General features: G+C 57.3%; 1 protein-coding gene across 1 annotated transcript; it reads right to left on the bottom strand.

Annotated features, from left to right (window-relative positions):
• Positions 1-16417: 16417 nt before the first annotated feature.
• On the bottom strand, positions 16418-17380 carry LOC129323443 (uncharacterized). The gene has a single exon (XM_054969977.1). The coding sequence runs from the start codon at positions 17378-17380 to the stop codon at positions 16418-16420; it is 963 nt and encodes a 320-aa protein (XP_054825952.1).
• Between the last annotated feature and the right edge of the window lie 6157 nt (positions 17381-23537).

The raw sequence follows: 23537 nt of genomic DNA, 5'->3' as shown, positions 1-23537 counted from the left end.
CTGACACCCCAGTGCACCGCTGGGTCCCAGTGACAGACGTGATGGGCCGCACCCAGCCGTACCCTATGGTCTGGATCACAGTGGAATACCTGGGAGCGCTCCGCCGCCTGGAAGTTGCCAAGGTAGCCCACTTACCGCTCCCTATGCTGCTGGGGAGAGATGCCCCAGGGTTCTCCAGGCTACTTAGGGAGGCAGCCGAGGGACTGGCAAACCCACAGGTGGCCCCAGCGCTGCAAGTGGAGGAGGCTCCCGACCCAGACGAGGGTCCCTCTACCAGACCAGGGGCAGGCCCGCGGGCCAAGGACCCAGCGGGACCTCCGGCCGACCGCCCCTTCTGCGAGGCCCAAGGGGCAGATGAGTCCTTACAGCGCTTGCGGGAGACAGCAGCTCGTGAGGAGGACCGAGTGCAGGATGAGCGGAGGTCCCAACGGCTTCCCCGCATTGAGAAGCAAGGAGGGGTGTGGGTCCGCCTAGCCCGTGCCCCAAACGGCCAGGGAGAGATCCGCCAGCTACTGGTGCCAGCCGCTTACCGGGCAGAAGTCCTCCGCACGGCCCATGAGCACGCTTGGGCCGGGCATCTGGGGCACCACAAGACCCTGAAGAAGATCCTCGAGCGGTTCTTCTGGCCCTCCGTGAACGCGGACGTGAAGGCCCACTGCCGCTCGTGCCCCACCTGTCAGCGGGTGGCAGCCCGGCGCCCACCGAAGGCCCCCCTCTCCCCGCTGCCCGTCATGGAGACGCCCTTCCAACGCATCGCGATGGACTTTATCGGCCCACTGCCACGCACGCCCCGGGGCCACCGCTTTGCCCTGGTGATCGTGGACTATGCTACACGATTCCCTGAGGTCATCCCGCTTAAGACGATGCAGACCCCGGGGATGATACGAGCCCTGTCCAAGCTTTTTGCCATGGTGGGACTGCCTGATGAAATCTTGACAGACCGGGGGGGGCCGTTCCGGGCCAAAGCCATGCGTCAACTCTGCCAGAATTTGGGGATCCGGCAGGTATTCACCTCGGCATACCACCCTCAGACCGACGGTTTGGCAGAGCGTCTGAACCAGACCGTCAAGGAAGCCTTGAGGAAGATGACACGGGACAAGCCTCGACAGTGGGACCTATACATCGACCCCCTCATGTTTGCCCTTAGGGAGACCCCGCAGGCATCCACCGGCTTTAGCCCCTTCGAACTGCTGTACGGGCGCAAGCCGCGGGGGATGCTCTCTCGGCTGGCGGAACGGTGGGGTCCCCGCACCAGCAGCCCTGCTCCCCCCATACCGGAGTACATGAGCCAGCTCCGTGAGCGGGTGCAGCAGTCCCAGGCCGAGGCCAACCGCCAGCTGACCCACGCCCAGACAAAGCAGAAGGCGGCCTACGACCGGGGCACAAGGATGAGGACCTTCCAGGTCGGAGAGAAGGTCCTGGTACACCACTCGGTGTTCCCACGGGAGGAGGGGGACCCGTGGAGGGGCCCTTACCAAATTCGGAGGGTGCTGGGCCCTACCACCTATGAGCTGCAGTGCGGGCCAGGCCAACGCCGACGGAGAACCCTGCACGTGAACCTGCTCAAGCGGTGGCATGAGCGGCCAGAGGACGGGTGTGCCTTGGCTGAAGACCCCTTAGACCTCCCAGACAGCGAGCTGCCATGGACCGCTGACGCCCCGGAGTTCGAGGAGCCGAAGGTGGATCCACAACTCAACTCTGCACAGAAGGCCCAGCTACAGGCCCTGTGGAACCAAGTGCCCGGGGTCTTTTCAAGACGCCCTGGGGTCACGAACCTGGTGCACCATGCCATCCCCACCCAGCCGGGGCAATCTGCACGGGCAACCTGGCGACCCATCCCCCGGAAGCAGTGGGAGGCGGTGGATCGGGAGACGGAGGAAATGCTGCGCCTGGGGGTGATTGAACCATCCCGAAGTGAATGGCGCAGCCCCATCGTGTTGGTGCCGAAGCCAGACGGGTCGACTCGGTTCTGCGTCGACTACCGCGAGCTGAACAAGGTGGCCAAGTTCGACGCGTACCCCATGCCCCGGGCGGATGTTCTGGTGGGGCAGTTGGGGCCCGCACGGTACCTATCCGCCCTCGACCTAACGAAAGGGTACTGGCAGGTGCCAGTTCGCCCCGAGGACAAGGAAAAGACAGCCTTTGCCACCCCCCGGGGCCTCTTCCAGTTCCGCCGCATGCCCTTCGGCCTCCATGGGGCAGCGGCTACCTTTCAGCGACTGGTGGACCAAGTCCTGGGGGACTGTCGGGACTTCGCAATGGCTTACATTGATGACATCGTCATCTTCAGTCCCGACTGGCCCACCCACCTGCAACATCTGGAGAGAGTCCTCACCGCGCTCCAGAAGGCGGGGCTGAAGGCCAACCCCAAGAAGAGCCACTTGGGGTTCCAAGAACTCAAGTACCTGGGGTTTGTCATAGGGGGTGGGCAGGTCCGCCCTCCCCCTGAGAAGGTGGCCTCCATCGGGGATGTCCCCCAGCCTCAGACCAAGCGTCAGCTCAGGCGGTTCCTGGGGCTCCTCGGCTACTACGGGCGCTTCATTCCCCATTTTGCATCCCGCGCAGCCCCCCTGACAGACTGCCTGAGGAAGGGCAGCTCTAGTCGCCTCAGCTGGACGCCAGAGCGGACGGCTGCCTTCCAAGATTTACGCACCGCCCTGTCAGACACCACAAAGCTCTGGAACCCCGACTTTGAGAGGCCCTTCATCCTGGCAACTGACGCGTCGGCCTCGGGCCTCGGGGCGGTCTTGATGCAGGAGCGAGACGGGGAGAGGGTGCCCATCTTGTTCTTAAGCCGCAAGCTCCAGCCAGCAGAGCAGAAGTATGCCACCCTCGAGAGAGAAGCCCTCGCCATCAAGTGGGCCGTGGGGGCTTTGAGATATTATCTGGCCAATAACCCCTTTACGCTGGTAACGGATCATGCACCGCTCCAGTGGATGCACCGCATGAAGGAGCACAACCCCCGCGTCCTGAGGTGGTACCTGTCCCTGCTGCCATACCGATTTGCCATCACCTACCGTCGGGGGGCCAACCACATGGACGCAGACTTTATGTCGAGACTCTTCGAGCCAGACCCCCCGGAGGTGGCATCCAGGCTAAGGGGGGAGGTGTGTCCGGGGTCTGAGGCACAGCCCCCGGCCTCAACAAGAGGAAGCAGGGGGAGGCAGCCAGGAGACAGCAGTCCTGCCACCTCAGCCAGCAGCCAGGGCCAGAACCTGCCTACACCAAAGGGGGAGGGCAGAGGCAGGAAGAATTGGGACCCAGCAGCAGCCCAAGCAGGGCCCTTACCTGCAAAGGGGGAGAAGCAGCCACAGCAACTCAGAGCCACGCCCCAGCATCCACCCCAGCTTGAAGATGGCAACCTGACTCAGGAGGTGCTCAGAAGCCAGCCCCTCCGGGTAGAGCCGCTGAGGGCACTCTGTGGGAAGAGCTGGGCAGCCAGCCAAGGGGCCGCAGCTGGGCCCACCTTCCCTAATCAGCTCAGCCAGAGAAGCCCAGTAGCCAGCCAACATGGTGCAGCTGTGGCTGATCCCGGCAGCCCAGCCAGCTACCCCTGCTGCAGCAGCTTGAGACAGCCCATGGCCACGCCAGGGCTAGAAGACAGCAGCCTGGCTCAGGAGTTGCTAGAAGCCAAGCCTCTACAGGGGGGGCTGCCACAGGCATTCTGTGGGAGGAGATGGGTAGCCCCGCCCCGCATTGCCAAGCAGGCAGCACGGAAGCTGGCTAAGGCAGCTCCTCGTGAGCAAGGCCAGGCAAGCTCAGTAGCTCAGAGGCTGGCTGGGGCAGCCCCTCATAAGCAAGGCCAAGGAGCCCTCAGCTGGGGATGGCTCACACTCAACCCCACCCTGCCAGCTAGGCAAAGGAGCCCAGAAGGGATTAGTAGTTGGAGGGAAACACCTGGGGGAACGCACAGCTGGGCCCGGTCAGGAGAGGGAACAAGCCTGGAAGGAGGGCGGGGTGGAGATAGGAAGCCCTATAAAGGGTGGCTGGGAAGAGCTCTGGGGTGGTGGGTGTGAGTGAGGAGTGATGATGTGGAATGAGAGCAGTAGGATGCAAGGGTGGAGGCTTGGAGGAGAGTTCTGGAAGGAGGAGATGGAGGACACAGAGGGTAAGCAGGCCAGGTTGAGCAGGCCAGCGAGTGGACTGAGAGGGAGTCTGGGTGAGGTATACCGCCCCTCCTTCCACAGAGCAGGGTCCTGCAGAGTCCCTGGCCCCCCTGTGACGTCAGGAGCAGACCGCCCAGTGCCACGCCCAGCGGCAGCCGCGGCAAGCCCTGACAGTACTAATCTAAACTGAGATGTTACTTATATTAAAAGAATCATCGAGACTCCAACTTCTACCCCTCCTCTCACAATCTGAAGTGTTTCATTGATTCTTTTGGTAGATTAAGGACATTCCAAATTAATGCACTTGTTACAAGTAGTAACTCTCTTATTGCAGCCAGGTGACTAATTCCAGATGGGAATTTGCAGCTACCTCTACAATCTGAAATTTAAAAACTTTGCGAGCCTGACTGAAATGTAACACTATGTTTCTTTTTTAAATGTTGCTATCCACCATTAATTCTGGCATGCTGTAAAAATGTTCTCTTTCGTGAAGTATAAATCATTCTATTATTTTTATTGAGCTCAGAAGTTCCCATAAATGCAATTTGTCAGACAGATACAATGCCAGCCTTCTTTCAATAAAAGACCATTACAACAAGTACACAATGTAACCAACCAATATACAATTAGAAAAAGAGCTGAATATATTTATTTAGAAATCTCTTGCTCATAATGTGAGAGCTTGTTTTGCAACTTCAAAGTGGACATCCAAACTGAGTATAACTGACTGATCTGCAGGATTAATGGAAACTATTAAGCAACACACATGTGCATGTTTTGGTCTGCATTGCAGTACTTTATCTCTGCTTGGGCATCATACATAAAAAAGTGGAGGAGAGGCAGGCATAAAAAGGGAATGGCAGAGCTGAGAGGTTGATGGAAGTGCAAATCATTGTGTCAGCTAAGAAAATGCATAGTGTAATGCAGGTGGAAGGAAGATAAAATGTGCCAACAACTGGAGACAGATCTGGCTCAGGTAAGGAAGGCCCCCAAGTTACAAGGATAATTCACTGTACCCAGGGGTCATTTTGTAGAAAAAGAGCTGCAGGAACTCATTAGCATAACTCATTAGCATATGCCATGCCCCTTGACATCGCCGGAAGTGTGTCATTGGCATAACTGATTTACATATGCCACACCTCCTGACTTCACTGGAAGTGTGTCAGAAGGCAACACCTACCCCCTCAGGCTCCACCCCAGATATCTCCAGGTATTTCCCAACTCAGAGCTGACAAGCCTACCTGGAGAAAAATTGCTTCAAAAACACAAAGAAAATAGTCAAGATGTTAAATGGTTTTATTATAAAACCAACAACTCTACGATTAATGATTAACTCATACAAGTACACATAACTGATATATTTAACTAACACAGAACCAATTTGCTTTCAAAAGCTGTGGGAACCATAACAATGTCATCTTCAGTCAACAAAAGAATGAAAGCAACACACACAGACAGCCTCACCCACCCTATGCCCCATGCCCCCCAGCAGCTCTTCTTACTCTCTCTCTCTCTCTCTCACACTCACGAAAGAAAGAAAAAAGCAGAACAAACTCACTCAAAGCAGCTAAAGCCTCTTCTGCAAAGGTAACCCCCAGCAGCTCTGCTTACACTCTCTCTCTCTCCCCCCCCCCTTTCTCACTCACGAATGAAAAAAGCAGAATGAACTCGCTCAAAGCAACTAAAGCCTCCTCTGCAGGGCCGAAGGAGAAAGGAATCACGTGGGCAGATTCAAGAGCTTCCTGAACAGTGTTCCGGCACGTTTCCCCTCAAAATGAACCCTGACTGTACCCTAGTCATCCCAATTCCAGAATATGTGAATGCCATCTGTTATAAGTAGAGCTGGTTCCAGGTTTGGATAATGAGTGCAGAGGCCCCCTCCCCACAGCCATGCCTCCTTTGCACCTCTTTCCCACCCACCCAACTGAATGTCCCTTCCCCAGTGCCCATCCATACATCCTTTCCCAGCCTGCCTGAGAGCCTTCCCATCACCCATGTTCCCAGATACATGCACCATCTGTATGTACACCTTTCTTCAGGTGGTGTTGGAGAGTATATATGGCTGGAAGCATGGCCTCTGTAACAGTGTGGGGCTCAAGAATTGATAACATTTATTATATAGCTAAAAATTGTTCCTGTCGCATTATTTTTATCAATATTTACTCTTATAACAGATGGTGATAGGAAGGAAATCTTATCAAGAACAATGGTCTGATTTTCCTCATGTGGGACTTACCCAAATGGATTTGGATGGGGGGAAAATCCTCTCATCAGCCATTTGAGCTACATGTTCACCCAAGACACAATAGCCCTTCAGGTCTCATAAGAAGAGGCATGGAAATGTTATGTTATAAGATAATGAAGTCTATAATTACAAGAAAATGGAAATAATACAATTTCATAGGGTCACAAACTCATGTTGTAACCATACAACTGAGATACTTCTGAGAAACTTTTGCACCTGTTTGCTTGAAATACTTTATGTCTAGTCTCACAGGCTGATTGGGTGGAGAGAGATGCTGGGATAGGGATGTTGCTGAATGATGGGCTTTGTCTAGGTATATTGTTAATTAAGCTTTACACTCTCATGAAAATTAAGGTGACAAAACTCATTTTGGTAAGATTTTAGGGGAGGATGTTAAGAGAACCATCTGACCATACTATGGTGATACAAATAGCATTGCAACTGTCAACAATAAAAACTGGTGCCTTAGCTGAGTTTTGAAGCATAACATTAACATGTCTGAAAATCCAGTAATGTTTGTTACACTCTCACTCTCTAGCATTTTCTGAGCTGACTGCTAACATCAATCAGGATTTAAACATGGCTGTTATGTTAGCAAAATCTGACTGGAAAGGATTGTTTTGTACAACGAGGCAAAACAAATACAGTCCCAGACATGCAAACTGATGGGGATTAGAAATGAATGTGCGAGGGGAGTTCCCTAGCAACCAGTCTTATTAAGACCAAATGTTAAAATTGGGATGAAACTGTTATGAATTAACCAATGTTTAGATTGTACTATCACACATTCCTTTTATTTTGGTTGCTTGTGATATTACAGTACCACTGCTCAAGGGGGAGTTCGTAATACAAAGCTTCTCTGTGAATTAATTCTGGGTGACAGTGTTCTTAACAAGTGACAGTTCTAAATATAGCCTGATGAGCAAAAAGACATTGCCTTGAGGTTGGGCAAAAAACACTGCAGTTAATGTTTTTTGCCTTTGATAGGAAAACAAAAATCAAAGACCAGGAATAAAATCAGAAGCAGTTTTTTTTTCTCCCAGGGATTTTCCTCCTCAATGTTAGAATTCTTTTCTAATGGTTTATGACATAATTTTTCTCCAGATTATTTTTGCTTTCTGTTGTGCATGTGACAGAATGTGAATCAGAAGGGGATCAGCATGCTTTCCAGAAAAAATCCAAATGTCAGTTTTTGATGCACAATCAAGGTACATGACTTAATATTTATGCAGTTATTTACTTAATAGAGGGACCGTGGCAGAGCCTCTTATCTGACCAAAATAACCTTTTCTAGTCTTAGAATGGCTTTTTCAAACCATATCCTCAGCTATTCTGGACAGTCATTGTACACAAATACTGATTGATGCCAGTTTTTGTATTTGTATAGCTTCAGTCCCCAAAACCTTCCACACTATGAGCCGAAACAGACGTTAAGAACTACACGTGGTTGCGCACGTGTCCGCGCTCCTGTCTGTTTCGGCCCGCCCGTGGCTGTTTCAGAATTTCGGCGCGTGTCCTGCCCGCACCAGACCTGTGATTGTGTGTCCGCGTCTGCACGTGCCCCTCCTGACGACCAGCGAGTTCCCAGAACAGAGCGGCTATTTTTACCATCCCGAGGGCTGTGGACCTCTCAATGACTGCTAGATGGCGCTATTGCCTGCAGCTTGCGAGCGAGCAGGTGACGCGCAATGGACTGGTCCGGGGGCCTCCAACGCGGGCCTCAAAAGATTGGATGACTGTTTGGCTTCCTGTCAGAGATGGCCCCCCTGGCTCCACCCCGCAGTCCGGGATCTTGCCCGGCTGCCTGAGGGCTTCGAAGCGGGGCGGGGGGCCCTGTCCGTTGGTTGGTGCTTGTCCACTGGGGGGGGCATGCCTTTGACAAACACAGGCAAACACAGACATGTCTTCACTTGGGGAGGGTGGAACATGTTTGTGAGAAACACACACGGGACTGTCCGAAATCCCAGGGCCCGCCCAGGGCTTGGGGGGAGTGCACGGGCGAGGTCTAAGACATGTCTGTCAAAAAAAATTTTCTTGCCCAAAATCCAGGGGCGCACTGCCCCTGGTGCCTCCGGGGGGACCCCATCACGGCTGCGTCTGGTTTTCCGTTCAGAGGCCCCAGGAATTGGGGGGGGGGGCTTGATCAGCTCTTGACCTGCCGCATTGACCCGGTCGGTGTCACCGATTCCCGCTCTTTCGGCTACGACCAACCAGCTTTCGGCCTCCGCGTGGTGCAACGCAATTGGCTGTGCGGTTGGTTTGCCCGCGCAAACCCCCGCAAACTCGTGAGGCTTCCCCTGCCGACCAGACGTGCCTCCGCCATCGTCGCAAAGCATGGCAGAGTGGGTGCCAAGCAACTGGCGTGAGGAGTGGGCGGAGCAGGCGGCCGCGGCCATGGAGGAAAAGGGGCTGACGGAGCACGAGCGGGAGGCGGCGGAGGAGACCATGGTGCCGTTCCGCCTGGAGTCGCTGTTCCCTGACCGTGTCGATCTCGCCCACACGGTCCGCAGGAACTTGACCGCTGTGGTGGAGGACATCGAGGTCGACATGGTGGAGAAGGAGTTTCTGGGCGAGCGACCACGAAGTAAGTCTGGTCAAGAAACAAGTGGGTGGCGGCCCCCGGAAGCTGTTCCTCGATGGGTGCAGTGTTCTGCAGCGGGCCAAGGAATGTTACACCTTTGAACTCCAGGTGCTTGGGCAGCCCAAACTATATTCTCTGTTGGGCGGCCCAAGCTCCATTGCTCTATTCTCCTCTGAGGCCTATCCTAGCGGCTTGCAAGCCAGCTCTGTTCTCCTCTGACACCTAGCTGGCCAAAGGGGGACATTGGCCTGCGGCCGCACAGCGCGGTTAGGAGCCACGGGATTCTAATCTGGAGAACCAGGTTTGAATCCCCACCCCTCCACTTGAAGCCAGCTGCATGGCCTTGGGTCAGTCACAGCTCTACCAGCTGGTATTTGGCTGGTCAGCACTCCAAAGTTAGGTTCTCCTCTGAGTTCCAGAAATCCTGTCTGCACCCAAGTGTCCCACAACCTAGAAAAGCATTTCTATTGATTTCAGTAGAAGCCGGGCTCAGTGCACAGTACATTGCCTGCATGGTTCTACCTCCTGAAGCAAGATAGAGAGCTTCCAGTGTTAAAACTTTTGTGTGCATTTTACTATATAGGAAGTTCTGGGGTGTGGCATGCTATTTTAGCATCTACCATCTGAGGAATGTGATTGAGATCACAAGATTCTGCACTTTGGTAAGAGGTTAGGTAAAGGAATATGCAGCAGTACCAATGCAGGTTTTATATGTTTTTTATACACCCAACCTCCAAAAGGAGAACTTTTAAAGAGCTGATTTCTTTTGTGCTTGCTCTTAACAGGATTGAATAAACTGTGAAATATTAAAATGATATCTAATGGTTATAATGATTATGGTCAGCAATTGATGGTGATACAGAAGTGAGCATAAACAAAAGGCTGAAGCTCTGCTTGTCAGAGGCAATATTACATCAACAAACCGACTGTACAGCCGATTGTGTGGCGCCAGGCGCAGGCCGAGCTGCCAGACAGCTGGGAAACACAGCGCTCATGTTTCAGGATGGGACGCACAGCTGGAAGGCTTGCTCTTTTCTCCACTGAGGCCTAGCTGGCCAAAGGGGGACATTGGCCTGCGGCCTCGCAGCGTGCCCGGGCAAGTTCCACTTTTATACTCTGGGTGCTGGGGATAGGTCAACAAAAGGTGCTGGCGAAGGCTACTGGTGGCTCTTGCCAGGGAGAAGGGACACACAGCTCGCATGATTGGGGAGGGGCCGCACAGTTTGCGGGCTTGCTCCCTTCTCCTTTGAGGCCTAGCTGGCTAAAGGGGAGCATGGGCTGGGCCGGCAGCGTGCGCGGACGCGTCCCAATATGACCAACAAGAGTCCAGCGGATATGCACGCTGTGTGTCCTGGTGCAGCCTGGAGCGGGGAACTGACAGGGAGATGGGACGCACATAGCACTCATGTTTGGGGAGGGTCCACATAGCTTGCAGGCTTGCTCCTTTCTCCTCTCTAGGCCTAGCTGGCTAAAGCGGAGCATGGGCTGGGCCGGCAGCATGCCCGGGCAAGTTCCACTTTTGCACTCGGCATAGGTTGGGCGAGAAGCGTGTCCAGACAATTTTACGGTCGGTAGAGAAGCGGGCCCGGTCATCCCCCAATATGACAGAAGCGGTGCTGGGGAAGGCTGGGGGTGGCGATTGCCAGGGAGAAGGGACACACGGCTTGCAGGTTTGGGGATGGGCATCACCAACCGATTGAAATTCCTTAATCGTTACACCGCCTTTCTTTCAGCCAGTGACACCGAGCGACGGATGGAGGCTGTGGGGTTGGCCCATGAGAGAATCCAGGCACGCCGGGACCAGTTTTGGAGTAAGTGGCTAATGGCGGCCCACTGGGCGCTGCGAGGTCACTGTTGGGTCGACAGAGGGCGCCTAGATGGGGGCTTTGGTCGGTGTTTCCACAATGCTCAGTAGTATGGTTGGTCGGGGCAAAGACTGCTTATTGCTTTCCAATTGGTTTCCCGCCAGCAGGCCCCACTGCGGGGAAGGAAGAGGAGGAGGAGGAGGAGATTGACCTGCTGGATGGTGGGATGTCTCCTGCCGCCTTTCTCGCGGCAACTCAGCGTGGAAGACCGCACGCACCCGAGCAACTCCGCGAAGAGCCTGGGACTTCGACCCCGCGTCCACCATCGCCAAAAAGAGTTAGGGCATTCTCGCGTGTCCCGAGCTTTGCCCAGGTGCTTGGCCGTCGAAGGGGGGGGGGCCGTCTGGCTCGATGGACAGTTGAGTAAATGGACACAGGGGGCCTGGGGTTCCCGCCTGCCATGGTGAGCCCTGTCTGTCGGCAAAATAAAGCTATGTTTAAACTTAACAGGCTCCGCACACTGAATACACATGTCCTGGATCCGGAAACGGGTTGCGCTTTGAGCCTGTCTGCATGTTTTGGGAACCCATTTTCTGCGATAATCTTTAAACAGAAGGTGCTGGGGAAGCCTGGAGGGTGCTCTTGCCGGGGGGCTGGAACACACACACAACTTGGATTTGGGGGGAAGGGACGCTGAGGTATAACGTTTTCTGGTTCAATATTGACACATGAGGTCCAGGGCACACCTGGGGGGTGATCTGGCCAAAGTGCCTGGAACCAGCACCCTGGATTTGGGCGGGGGGGGGGGGAAGGAACACAGATCTGGCAGGGCTGCTCCTTTCTCCGCCGACCCATGGCTGGGAAGAGCCATGCAAGGCCCTGCCCTGTCTCCCCAGGCATGGGAAGGCCTGGAGCAAACCCTTTTCTGGCTCAATATTGCCACATGAGGTCCAGGGCACACCTGGGGGGTGATCTGGCCCAAGGGCCTGGAACCGGCACCCTGGATTTGGGCGGGGGGGGGAAGGGACACAGATCTGGCAGGGCTGCTCCTTTCTCCGCCGGGCCATGGCTGGGAAGAGCCATGCACGGCCCTGCCGTGTCTCCACAGGCAGGGGAGGCCTGGAGCAAACCCTTTTCTGGCTCAATATTGGCACATGAGGTCCAGGGCACACCTGGGGGGTGATCTGGCCCAAGGGCCTGGAACCGGCACCCTGGATTTGGGCGGGGGGTGGGAAGGGACACAGATCTGGCAGGGCTGCTCCTTTCTCCAACGGCCCATGGCTGGGAAGAGCCATGCACGGCCCTGCCCTGTCTCCCCAGGCATGGGAAGGCCTGGAGCAAACCGTTTTCTGGCTCAATATTGGCACATGAGGTCCAGGGCACACCTGGGGGGTGATCTGGCCCAAGGGCCTGGAACCAGCACCCTGGATTTGGGCGGGGGGTGGGAAGGGACACAGATCTGGCAGGGCTGCTCCTTTCTCCAACGGCCCATGGCTGGGAAGAGCCATGCAAGGCCCTGCCCTGTCTCCCCAGGCATGGGAAGGCCTGGAGCAAACCCTTTTCTGGCTCAATATTGGCACATGAGGTCCAGGGCACACCTGGGGGGTGATCTGGCCCAAGGGCCTGGAACCGGCACCCTGGATTTGGGCGGGGGGGGGGGAAGGGACACAGATCTGGCAGGGCTGCTCCTTTCTCCAACGGCCCATGGCTGGGAAGAGCCATGCACGGCCCTGCCGTGTCTCCACAGGCAGGGGAGGCCTGGAGCAAACCCTTTTCTGGCTCAATATTGCCACATGAGGTCCAGGGCACACCTGGGGGGTGATCTGGCCCAAGGGCCTGGAACCGGCACCCTGGATTTGGGCGGGGGGGGGAAGGGACACAGATCTGGCAGGGCTGCTCCTTTCTCCGCCGGGCCATGGCTGGGAAGAGCCATGCACGGCCCTGCCGTGTCTCCACAGGCAGGGGAGGCCTGGAGCAAACCCTTTTCTGGCTCAATATTGGCACAAGAGGGGGGGCAGGGGGGTTTGGGGACTCCTTAGCCAAGTCTCCCCGAAGTGGCCTGTGTCCTCCATGTTGAGATCGGGGGGGGGCAGGGAGGGAGAAGCAGGACAGGACACAAGGAAGATTTGGAGAGCAGAGGCCGCGGCTGGCCAGTCGTTCAAATTCAATGAGAGGCTAGTGTTTTCTCGCAGGAGTGATCTGAAGGACAAAAGAGAGGTCCCCGGGGCGCGGCCAGGGCATGCCTGTCGTGGAAACATGTGCAAATCTGGCCTGGACACAATGAAGATTTGGAGAATCGCACCCCCCCCCCTGGTCGGTGAAAAATTCATGGGGACACCGGCGGGCGCCAGCGCGGTTCCCACCCGTCTGTCTCAGCAGACGCGAAAAAGGGAGGCGGGCCGGGCGGGCGGCGATGCGGGGCTCGAACAAGGAGTCCCAGGGCACTAAGCAGGCCTTCCTGCTTGTTGCTCTACGGGACTCCTGTGCGGCAGCCCCTTCTGATAGCATGCATATTTCGGCTGCGACCGTCGGGGAGGGAATTCAGGGGGGGAGAGGCAGAGCGCATGTTAACATCGGATGACTTCAGCCTTGCATCGCACAAAAGGGAAATATGAAGGACAAAGGAGTGGCGCTTGGGGCGCGTCGAATACATGCCTGTCGCGCAAACATGTGCAAATGAAACGGCCCGCAAACCAACTTGCGGCCCTGAGAGGAGAACATGCAAAACCTGCCCCCCAAAACCTGTTCCTGCTCTGTTGGAACCAGGTGCCAGGTCGCTTATTCAGGGTGGAGCCCCGCGGCAGGCCTCACCGGAAACCCTCCGCCACTCTTGGCACAAGGCAAATCTCTCCTACAAGTCCTATAATTGTGCCTCAAACACAAAGTCAGGAGAAAAGAAACGGCAGGGGGGTTTGGGGAGTCCTTCGCCAAGTCTCCCCGAAGTGGCCTGTGTCCTCCATGTTGTGATCGGGGGGGGAGGGAGGGAGAAGCAGCACAGGACACAAGGAAGATTTGGAGAGCAGAGGCCGCGGCTGGCCAGTCGTTCAAATTCAATGAGAGGCTAGTGTTTTCTCGCAGGAGTGATCTGAAGGACAAAAGAGAGGTCCCCGGGGCGCGGCCAGGGCATGCCTGTCGTGGAAACATGTGCAAATCACACTGCCTGCACAGCAACTTGGGCCCCAGAAAAAAAGAAGTAGGCAACGCGGGCCAGGCAAGAATCGAACGGGGATCACAATGGACTCAAAGCCATCCCTCTTGCCACGCGCCCATCTGATCCCCCGAACGAAACCTGCTCCGTTGGAACAGTGGAGGGGAGAGTCCTCCCCCTCCCCCGAGAAACGGCAGGCTGGGAAGGAATATGCAGATTTTTCCTATAGCGCACGCCTATCCGCCCGGTACTGCCGGTATTTAACCGGTGTGCGCCCCGAAAAGTAAGGCTTTTCAGCCCATAACCGACCAAGCACCATCCCCTCGTCTTCGCCCGATGCTGAAACTTGGCATCCGCCACGCAGCCTCGAGCACCCGTGACCTGACCGCAAGAGGGCTGGGATGGAGCCTGTGGGCGTTATAACAGGGAATATGAGGGCGACTTCTTTATTCAGAGCCAAATTCGACCGCCGCGCAATGTGGCGGTTTGGTGAGAGCCCCGTTTCCACGTGGAGCAGGCTTTCTCGCGAGCTCGAAAAATGCTTGCGGTCATATGCCCACCCATGAACTCAGCTTCTGCTGAGACGAAACAACGCTTAGGGCCCCCGCGGGGGCCCGACAAAACAGTCACAAAAGGAGGGGCACAAACAATGGGCAAGCCATCACCATGAGTAGGCCTGGGTGGGGAAGTCCTGTGGGTGGAGCGGAGCCTGGATGACTGGCTGGCCAACCCGCTTATTCGTATGTAAATTGAGAGCGGAGAACATGGAAGCAGAGTAGCTGCAATGGTTGGGCGGGCGCCGGGCAGGAGCAGGCACAGTCAGCACATTCTTTCCCCGCTGCAAGCACACCTGGGCTTTCACAAGGCTGCGGAGAGGCTGGATTGCGGTTTGCCTTGGCGCCCACCATGACTGAAACGTCACGGTCGCTGCGTGGTGTGCGGGCGGCGTAGTCGCCACATCTCCATGGGCGCCGCCGAAATCCCACATGGCCCTGCTGCTGCACTGTGGCCGGCAGGGTGGTGGAGGGCCCCGATTCCACGTGGAACCGGGACTCTCACCATTGCACTCCTTTGTGGGTAAATTTCGTGCAGCAATGCCCGGACCAGGCCGGATTAGACTAAAGATCCAACAGCCTGGCCTTCGAATTTGGCTCTGAATAAGGGAGGGCCCTCACGCAACCCTCCCAATCTCTTGGTAAAGGACATTAGCAGAGCACCAGGCATCCTGAAAGGCGCACACAAAGCGAAGCCCAGTAGGCTGTATGTGCCACCCCCAGTAATCCCAGCTCTGTGTCCCTGCTCCCAGGCCTGCCAACCAGGCTCCCCTCTGTATTATTTCCCGGAAAATATCCCAGGCGTGTGCTCCCGCTCCTGGACCAGAGCACAGTCAAGGCTCCCCCCGGGCCCTTCCTGTGAAAACTCTCCCTGAAAGCATCTTCCAGCAGCCTCACTAAAGATTTGCCTTTAGTGAGGAGTCTGCTGGTTTTCCATGTCACCAAATGTGGGAGATTCTGCCCAAAGAAAATATGATTTCCTCATGCAGTTGAGCCAATTCTTTATAGTTGTTTTATTCAACCAAAATGTCACATGCAAGCGCGCACACACACACACACACACACACACACAACAGTTTGCCGCAACCCTATGAGGGGGTCATGTTTAATTCAGGTGACCAAACAGCGCAATGAACTCATTAGGTGTTATAAAGAGTGTCTGCTAGATATTTATCAATGGTATATAAAGTTTCAGGAAATTGTTGGAATCTAGTGAAAGCCAGACTAGAAGCAATTTTGGGGTGGGGTTATTTTAAGAACGGCTACCCGGGAGCTGGACTTTGCTTAGCAAGAGACGATTTTAAACATCATTATAGGTTGAGACACATTTTGGGGTGAAGTCTTCCATGATGGGTTTTTTGTGTGTGTGTCTCTATCCATTTGTATGCTCCGGTCGGAATGGGACCTGGGGATAGGGAACACACAGCAAACCAACCCCGTGGTATGCCGTGTGAACCCCAACTCGAAGCGGTTCCCGCCCCCAGGCCAGAGCAACCGCCAGGCTGCAACAGCACGATCTCTTGAAAAATAAAAGTCAGAGCATGTAGAGGGTTGCCCTAACTCCGGTCAGGCGGGCGGTCCAAGCACCAGCCAAGCCTCTAGAGGCCTCTCCCCGGCAATAAACCAAAAAACCGCGACCGTGATGGGTCGCCCAGGATCGAGCGAGGATCCCCATGAGCACAAAACCGTCGTTCTATCCTCATGCCCATGGGGTCCTCTGCCTAAAACGGCACCGAACGGCACCAAAGAGCAGTCCTTCGACCCGGCCACCCTCCCCCGTGCTCGCCCAAACACACAGATGCTGTTCCTCCGCCCGCCCGCCCCCCGCCCACCACCACCTTCGACGCGGCCCCCCTCCCCCGTGCTCGCCCAAACACACAGATGCTGTCCCTCCGCCCGCCTCACCACCATCCCACCCCCCGTCCCGGATAGAGACACACAGATTGAAACCGGCTGTACCGGTCACAGCTTTATTGAATTATCGGTATTGCTGGAAGTGCGTACTTATGGCGGCACGAATCGATACTGCCCGCGCAGTTAGAGCGGCCTCGGACCAGGGAATCTGCGGCCGCTCATCCCCGGGCTCCATCAGCGGCTCGCGCGGGAACGGCCCGTAAACGATGTCCCCGCGCGAGAGGCAAATGTTGTGAAGGATGCAGCAGGTGGTGATTACCGCGACCATGAGGCGCTCGCTGACAAGTAGGGGCCGCTGTAAATAAAGCCAGCGATTTTTCAGAATTCCGAACGAGCGTTCCACACTCATGCGCGCCCGGCTCAGTCTGTAGTTAAAGCGCTCCTGGGCGCGCGTTGATGGCGCCGGATAGGGCTTCATGAGCCAGGGCCGAAGAGGATAGGCGGGGTCCCCGATGATTACCGGGTCGAATGTGACCCCCTCCAGAGTGACCGGCCGCTTCGGGCGACGGGCACCATCCTCGAGTCTCTTGAACAGGGGCGAGTTACGGAGCACACGCGCGTCGTGCGCCCTTCCCGGGAAGCCCACAAAAATGTCCAGGAATCGTGCATCGCTGTCCACCACCGCCTGGAGAATCATGGAGCAGTATCCCTTGCGGTTGATGTACTTGTCCCCAGAGAAAGGCGGAGAACGGATCTCGATGTGTGTCCCGTCCACGGCGCCCCAGGCATTGGGGAATCCCCTCTCCTCGAACCCGGAGATAATGTCCTCGAGGTAATCGATGCAGATCCACTTCTCGGTCAGCTTTGCAGCGATGAGCTCGCAGACCTCGTCGAATATCCCGCAGACGGTAGAGACGCCACGGCCAAATGCGGGCAGTGTCGCGGAGTTTGTGGTTCCCGTGGCAAGCTTCCAGATGATGATGGCGATCATCTCCTCGGGAGGGACTGGGTCGCGCATGTGGGTCGTCTCGCGGACGAGATCTTCGCGAAGCTCCCCAACAATGTACTCGAACGTGGCACGTCGCATTCTGAACTGCTGCAGCCACTGCCCATCACTGAACTCGTAGCGCTCCCACCACGGCCACCAGTGAGGGCATGCCCGGGGAAGCACCCATGCCTTCCTCGGCGGGAAAGCAACAATGAAGCACTGCGCCATCTCCTCCACGGACGCCAGTGTTGCCACCAACTGCCGCAGTCTTCTTCTATGTCGCGCGCGGCGGCCGTTAACTTCCTCTCCCAGCTGCCTCCCGAGCAGGGCCACAGTGTCAGCTGTGGCAGCCGTAGAGCGGATGACCGTCCGCGCGAACAAGGAGAGCGCGACCGCAAAGGCACGGAGTGTTTCTCTCGGCGGCTGGCCCCTGCTGCTCCTCTTCCCGTGAGCGGGCGCCATGGCGTGACGGCGACCGCAACGGTTCCCGCCCCACAACGGCCCCTTCTCCTTAGACGTCCGCCCCCCGCCCCCTCGTGACGTGGCCGACACTGTCCAATGCCGCGCGAGTGTGACGCCCAGATGCTCTCGAGCAGCCGTCTCTTGCAGCGAGTGGACAGGCGATTGGTCCCCTGCCGGCCACGTCAGCGTCGCGCCCCCCTCCAACTTACTGTAAAGGCAGCCCGAAACTGACCGCAAAGACCGCCGTTGACGATCGTTTGTTGCTCCCGAGCCCAGCAAAGGACACCCAGAACGGCCAACCGCAACATGGACTCCACCGCGCCTCCCGAACCCGCGAGCAGTCTGCCTCTCTTGATCACCCTCAGCACCAGCCCCACGTCCTGCACCGGTGCCGGACTCTCGGTGGTCCCGGCGGCCCGAGGCAAGAAGGCAAAGGCCGCCCCCTGGTCTGACGAGGAAACGAGAGCCCTCATCCAGATTTGGGGGGACGACGCTGTGCAGAGCAGGCTTTCCGCAAGCTACAGGAATGTGAGCCAGTTCCAGTGGATCGCGAACGAGATGGCGGCCAGGGGTTTCCCCAGGGACTGGGAGCAGTGTCGTGAGCGGGCGAAGACTCTGAGAAGGGGCTACAAGGAGTGTGTGGACGGGAACAGTCGTTCGGGACACGGGCGGAGGGTTTGGCCCTTCTTTGAGGAACTGAACCGGTTCCTGCGGCTGGAGCAGGATCTGGTGGTGCCACGGGTGATGGGCACTGGCGTCCCCCCAACCGTCGTTGACCGGCGTCGACGTTCGGCCAGAGCCACTGAGGGGGAACCGGAGGGGGGTACTGACAATGTGGCCGGCGTTGGAACGGAGGACACCGAGGACACCTTCGAGGAGCCCGCCGGCGATTGCCTCCCAGATCGATCTGTGGCAGCAGCGGCCGGCCACTCCGCGGCAGAGACCATCGGTGAGTAATGTCCCGTGGGCAGTTGTGCGGTCGGGAATGCGGGGTGCCTGCGGGAGGGAGGCCCCCATCTAACACCGTCTCCCTCGTTCTTTACACGCTACCCAGCCGACACCACGGCCGCCGGGACACGCCGTCTGTCTCCGGCGGAGCGAATGTCGAACCTCCGACTTCGGCGCCGGGAGCGCCCGCGCAACGAGGCGATCGTGTGCATGGAGGCGACTCGGCGTGCGGTGGAGAAAATATCGTCGGAGCTGACCGACTCCTGCGCAATGGAGAAGGAGGCGCGGCAGAGTGAGGCTGCTGACCGAGGCGAGCAAAAAGAACTGTTTAGCCGGGCGGTCGAAGCGGCAGAGCGCCAAGCAGCCACGGCAGAAAGCTGCATGCGCGACATGGTGCGCCTCCTGGAGAGGATGGTCTCCGCGGTTGAGGCCCCCGCTGCCCCACCATCAAGCACTGCCGGCCCCAGGGACTCCGCAGACGGTGACGCCCCCACAGCCGACGCTCCCGACCACGCTCCCACGGCGGATCCCGCCGCAGATGAGAACCGGCCGCCGGAGCCGCCCGCTCCACGTGCAAAGAGGTTCCGTGTCCGGGCCGACCCCGAACCCCTTCCTAGGGGCTACCTGTTTGCAAAAAGGCAGCGCTGCCCACCACGACGCTACCGGCTGTAGGGTGTATGAGGCCCCTCTGCACCGGGGTCTAATCGTCTTATCGGGCATTCCTATTAATGTGTTTTCCCAATGTTGAGGGGGTTACTTTTTGTTTCTAACCGGTGGCGGCTGTGGGGCGGTTGCACCACCCTCGTTGACTTGTGCTCCAGCACTTCTAATGTTTGCTTGAATTGAGCGCACCATGTTTTTTTTCCTGAATAAAGAAACTTTCACGACCGCTTTGCTTGTCTTTCTAGCTGGGGATTGGTAAAGGGGAAAAAGTCTTTCCTCCCTTTTACATTCACTTCGCCCCACCCAAAACTACGCTGCCTCACCTCCTTCTGCAAGGAAGCGCGCCCTCCCCCCCCCCATTCCCTGCCCATTTTATCAGAGAACAATACATGTAAAGTTATGTTTCCTACTTCGCTGAGGGAACGCCCCCCTTCCCGGCCATGACATAAGCCCGAATAGACCCGTTGCCCTTGGCGGGGCACCGCGGCCAGTGAACAAGTAGCCCGCTCACTGTCATCGGTGCTCCGCGTTCGAATCCGCAGTGCACACACGTGGATGATCGCAACATTCAAGCAGTCATCCACGCGTGTGCACTTTTATCAGTCGCCACCCTGCACTGTGACGGCCCCCCCCCCGGGCCAGTGAGGGAACGTGGTTGGGAGAATAAAGAGCAAGCACACACACCGACCCACCAAAGCCCCATCACGGGGTGATGTGATGGCTTCCCCGGGCTCATTGCCCATTGGCTCCTTTCCCGTTTAATTGCCCAATGGTTGCCACTTTTAAGCTGCAGGAAACATTTTTGGTTCACTACATTCCCGCCCCCAAATTCCCGGCAATCCAAACAAATGATTTGCAGACCCTCCCCCCCCCAAACCGATTGGACCTTTCCCCCCGAGGCCACGCCCCCCCATTCCCCGGGGTCTCTGTTGGCCGAGGCCGGCCCCCCCTTACAGGGCGAGAGATAAGCCCGAATAGCACCAGCTACCCTTAGCGGGGCCCCACGGGCAGTGCGCACGGCGCTCGCCCACTGCCTATGGCGCCCCGCGTTCGAACCCGGTGTGCGCATACGTGGGCGATTGGAGTACTGATCAACCGACCGCGCATGCGCATTTTGTCCTTTTCCGCACGATGCTCCCGCCCATGGCGACAGGCGTCCCACGAGCCCCCCCTTTCCTGACGGAGGTCCACCCAGGCCCCCCCCTGGTGCCCAGCTTGGCCCTAGGGGAGAAAAGAGCAAGCTTGCAAGCTATGTGTGCCCCCTCTGCCTTGCAAGAGCCAGTAGGCCTCAAAGGAGAAGTTTTGCAAGCCTGCATGCCAAAGATGGGTGCTATGTGTGCCCCCTCTGCCTGGCCAGAGCCAGTAGGCCTCAAAGGAGAAATTTTGCAAGCCTGCATGCCAAAGATGGGTGCTATGTGTGCCCCCTCTGCCTGGCCAGAGCCACCTGAAGGCTTCCCCAGCCCCTTGTCCCTCTCAGCTTGGGACATGTCCAGGCACGCTTCTCGCCCGTCCTAGGCCAGGCACCCACCCCGTAGGCCTCAAAGGAGAAGTTTTGCAAGCCTGCATGCCAAAGATGGGTGCTATGTGTGCCCCCTCTGCCTGGCCAGAGCCAGTAGGCCTCAAAGGAGAAGTTTTGCAAGCCTGCATGCCAAAGATGGGTGCTATGTGTGCCCCCTCTGCCTGGCCAGAGCCACCTGAAGGCTTCCCCAGCCCCTTGTCCCTCTCAGCTTGGGACATGTCCAGGCACGCTTCTCGCCCGTCCTAGGCCAGGCACCCACCCCGTAGGCCTCAAAGGAGAAGTTTTGCAAGCCTGCATGCCAAAGATGGGTGCTATGTGTGCCCCCTCTGCCTGGCCAGAGCCAGTAGGCCTCAAAGGAGAAGTTTTGCAAGCCTGCATGCCAAAGATGGGTGCTATGTGTGCCCCCTCTGCCTGGCCAGAGCCACCTGAAGGCTTCCCCAGCCCCTTGTCCCTCTCAGCTTGGGACATGTCCAGGCACGCTTCTCGCCTGTCCTAGGCCAGGCACCCACCCCGTAGGCCTCAAAGGAGAAGTTTTGCAAGCCTGCATGCCAAAGATGGGTGCTATGTGTGCCCCCTCTGCCTGGCCAGAGCCAGTAGGCCTCAAAGGAGAAGTTTTGCAAGCCTGCATGCCAAAGATGGGTGCTTTGTGTGCCCCCTCTGCCTGGCCAGAGCCACCTGAAGGCTTCCCCAGCCCCTTGTCCCTCTCAGCTTGGGACATGTCCAGGCACGCTTCTCGCCCGTCCTAGGCCAGGCACCCACCCCGTAGGCCTCAAAGGAGAAGTTTTGCAAGCCTGCATGCCAAAGATGGGTGCTATGTGTGCCCCCTCTGCCTGGCCAGAGCCAGTAGGCCTCAAAGGAGAAGTTTTGCAAGCCTGCATGCCAAAGATGGGTGCTATGTGTGCCCCCTCTGCCTGGCCAGAGCCACCTGAAGGCTTCCCCAGCCCCTTGTCCCTCTCAGCTTGGGACATGTCCAGGCACGCTTCTCGCCCGTCCTAGGCCAGGCACCCACCCCGTAGGCCTCAAAGGAGAAGTTTTGCAAGCCTGCATGCCAAAGATGGGTGCTATGTGTGCCCCCTCTGCCTGGCCAGAGCCAGTAGGCCTCAAAGGAGAAGTTTTGCAAGCCTGCATGCCAAAGATGGGTGCTATGTGTGCCCCCTCTGCCTGGCCAGAGCCACCTGAAGGCTTCCCCAGCCCCTTGTCCCTCTCAGCTTGGGACATGTCCAGGCACGCTTCTCGCCCGTCCTAGGCCAGGCACCCACCCCGTAGGCCTCAAAGGAGAAGTTTTGCAAGCCTGCATGCCAAAGATGGGTGCTATGTGTGCCCCCTCTGCCTGGCCAGAGCCAGTAGGCCTCAAAGGAGAAGTTTTGCAAGCCTGCATGCCAAAGATGGGTGCTATGTGTGCCCCCTCTGCCTGGCCAGAGCCACCTGAAGGCTTCCCCAGCCCCTTGTCCCTCTCAGCTTGGGACATGTCCAGGCACGCTTCTCGCCCGTCCTAGGCCAGGCACCCACCCCGTAGGCCTCAAAGGAGAAGTTTTGCAAGCCTGCATGCCAAAGATGGGTGCTATGTGTGCCCCCTCTGCCTGGCCAGAGCCAGTAGGCCTCAAAGGAGAAGTTTTGCAAGCCTGCATGCCAAAGATGGGTGCTATGTGTGCCCCCTCTGCCTGGCCAGAGCCACCTGAAGGCTTCCCCAGCCCCTTGTCCCTCTCAGCTTGGGACATGTCCAGGCACGCTTCTCGCCCGTCCTAGGCCAGGCACCCACCCCGTAGGCCTCAAAGGAGAAGTTTTGCAAGCCTGCATGCCAAAGATGGGTGCTATGTGTGCCCCCTCTGCCTGGCCAGAGCCAGTAGGCCTCAAAGGAGAAGTTTTGCAAGCCTGCATGCCAAAGATGGGTGCTATGTGTGCCCCCTCTGCCTGGCCAGAGCCAGTAGGCCTCAAAGGAGAAGTTTTGCAAGCCTGCATGCCAAAGATGGGTGCTATGTGTGCCCCCTCTGCCTGGCCAGAGCCAGTAGGCCTCAAAGGAGAAGTTTTGCAAGCCTGCATGCCAAAGATGGGTGCTATGTGTGCCCCCTCTGCCTGGCAAGAGCCACCTGAAGGCTTCCCCAGCCCCTTGTCCCTCTCAGCTTGGGACTTGTCCAGGCACGCGCAGGGTAGTGTGGTCCCTGGAGGTGGGGGGTGGGGGGTGTCTCCTGACGAAACGACTGTAAACAGGGATACAAGAAACATTTATTTACAAAACAACCTTGAACAAACCCCAATCACAGCAGGCTCTCTTTATGAGTGTGCACCGTCACCCGCCCCCCCCCCTCCCCAGCAGTGTGGCCATGTCCCGGCGCATGTCCTGGACCGCTTGACCAATAGCTGTGATCTCCTCCGCCATCCTGGTCACCGCCGCCTCGGTTCGGTTCACTGCAGGAGAGAGCACAATGAGAGCCACGCACCCGCCATCTCACCCCATCTCCAGTAATGGGTTCCCTTCCCCCCCCACCTGTCTCCATTGGGGAAACATAGGACAATGGATCTTGCCGGCACGGCGATCAATACCGCGGCCACCACATAGCCACAGATCTTCGCCGTCGCCAGTGGCTCAAAACCCTGATGGCCCACCCGCCTCTCGAAGCAGAAATGGCACCCCACTTACACACTCTGAGGCAGGCCTCCACCGCG

The sequence above is a fragment of the Eublepharis macularius genome, chromosome 2 (assembly GCF_028583425.1).
Source record: "Eublepharis macularius isolate TG4126 chromosome 2, MPM_Emac_v1.0, whole genome shotgun sequence".
Classification (NCBI taxonomy): Eukaryota; Metazoa; Chordata; class Lepidosauria; order Squamata; family Eublepharidae; genus Eublepharis; species Eublepharis macularius.
Note: the sequence above shows the minus strand (reverse complement) of the source record. Positions and strands in the feature narration are given on the sequence as shown.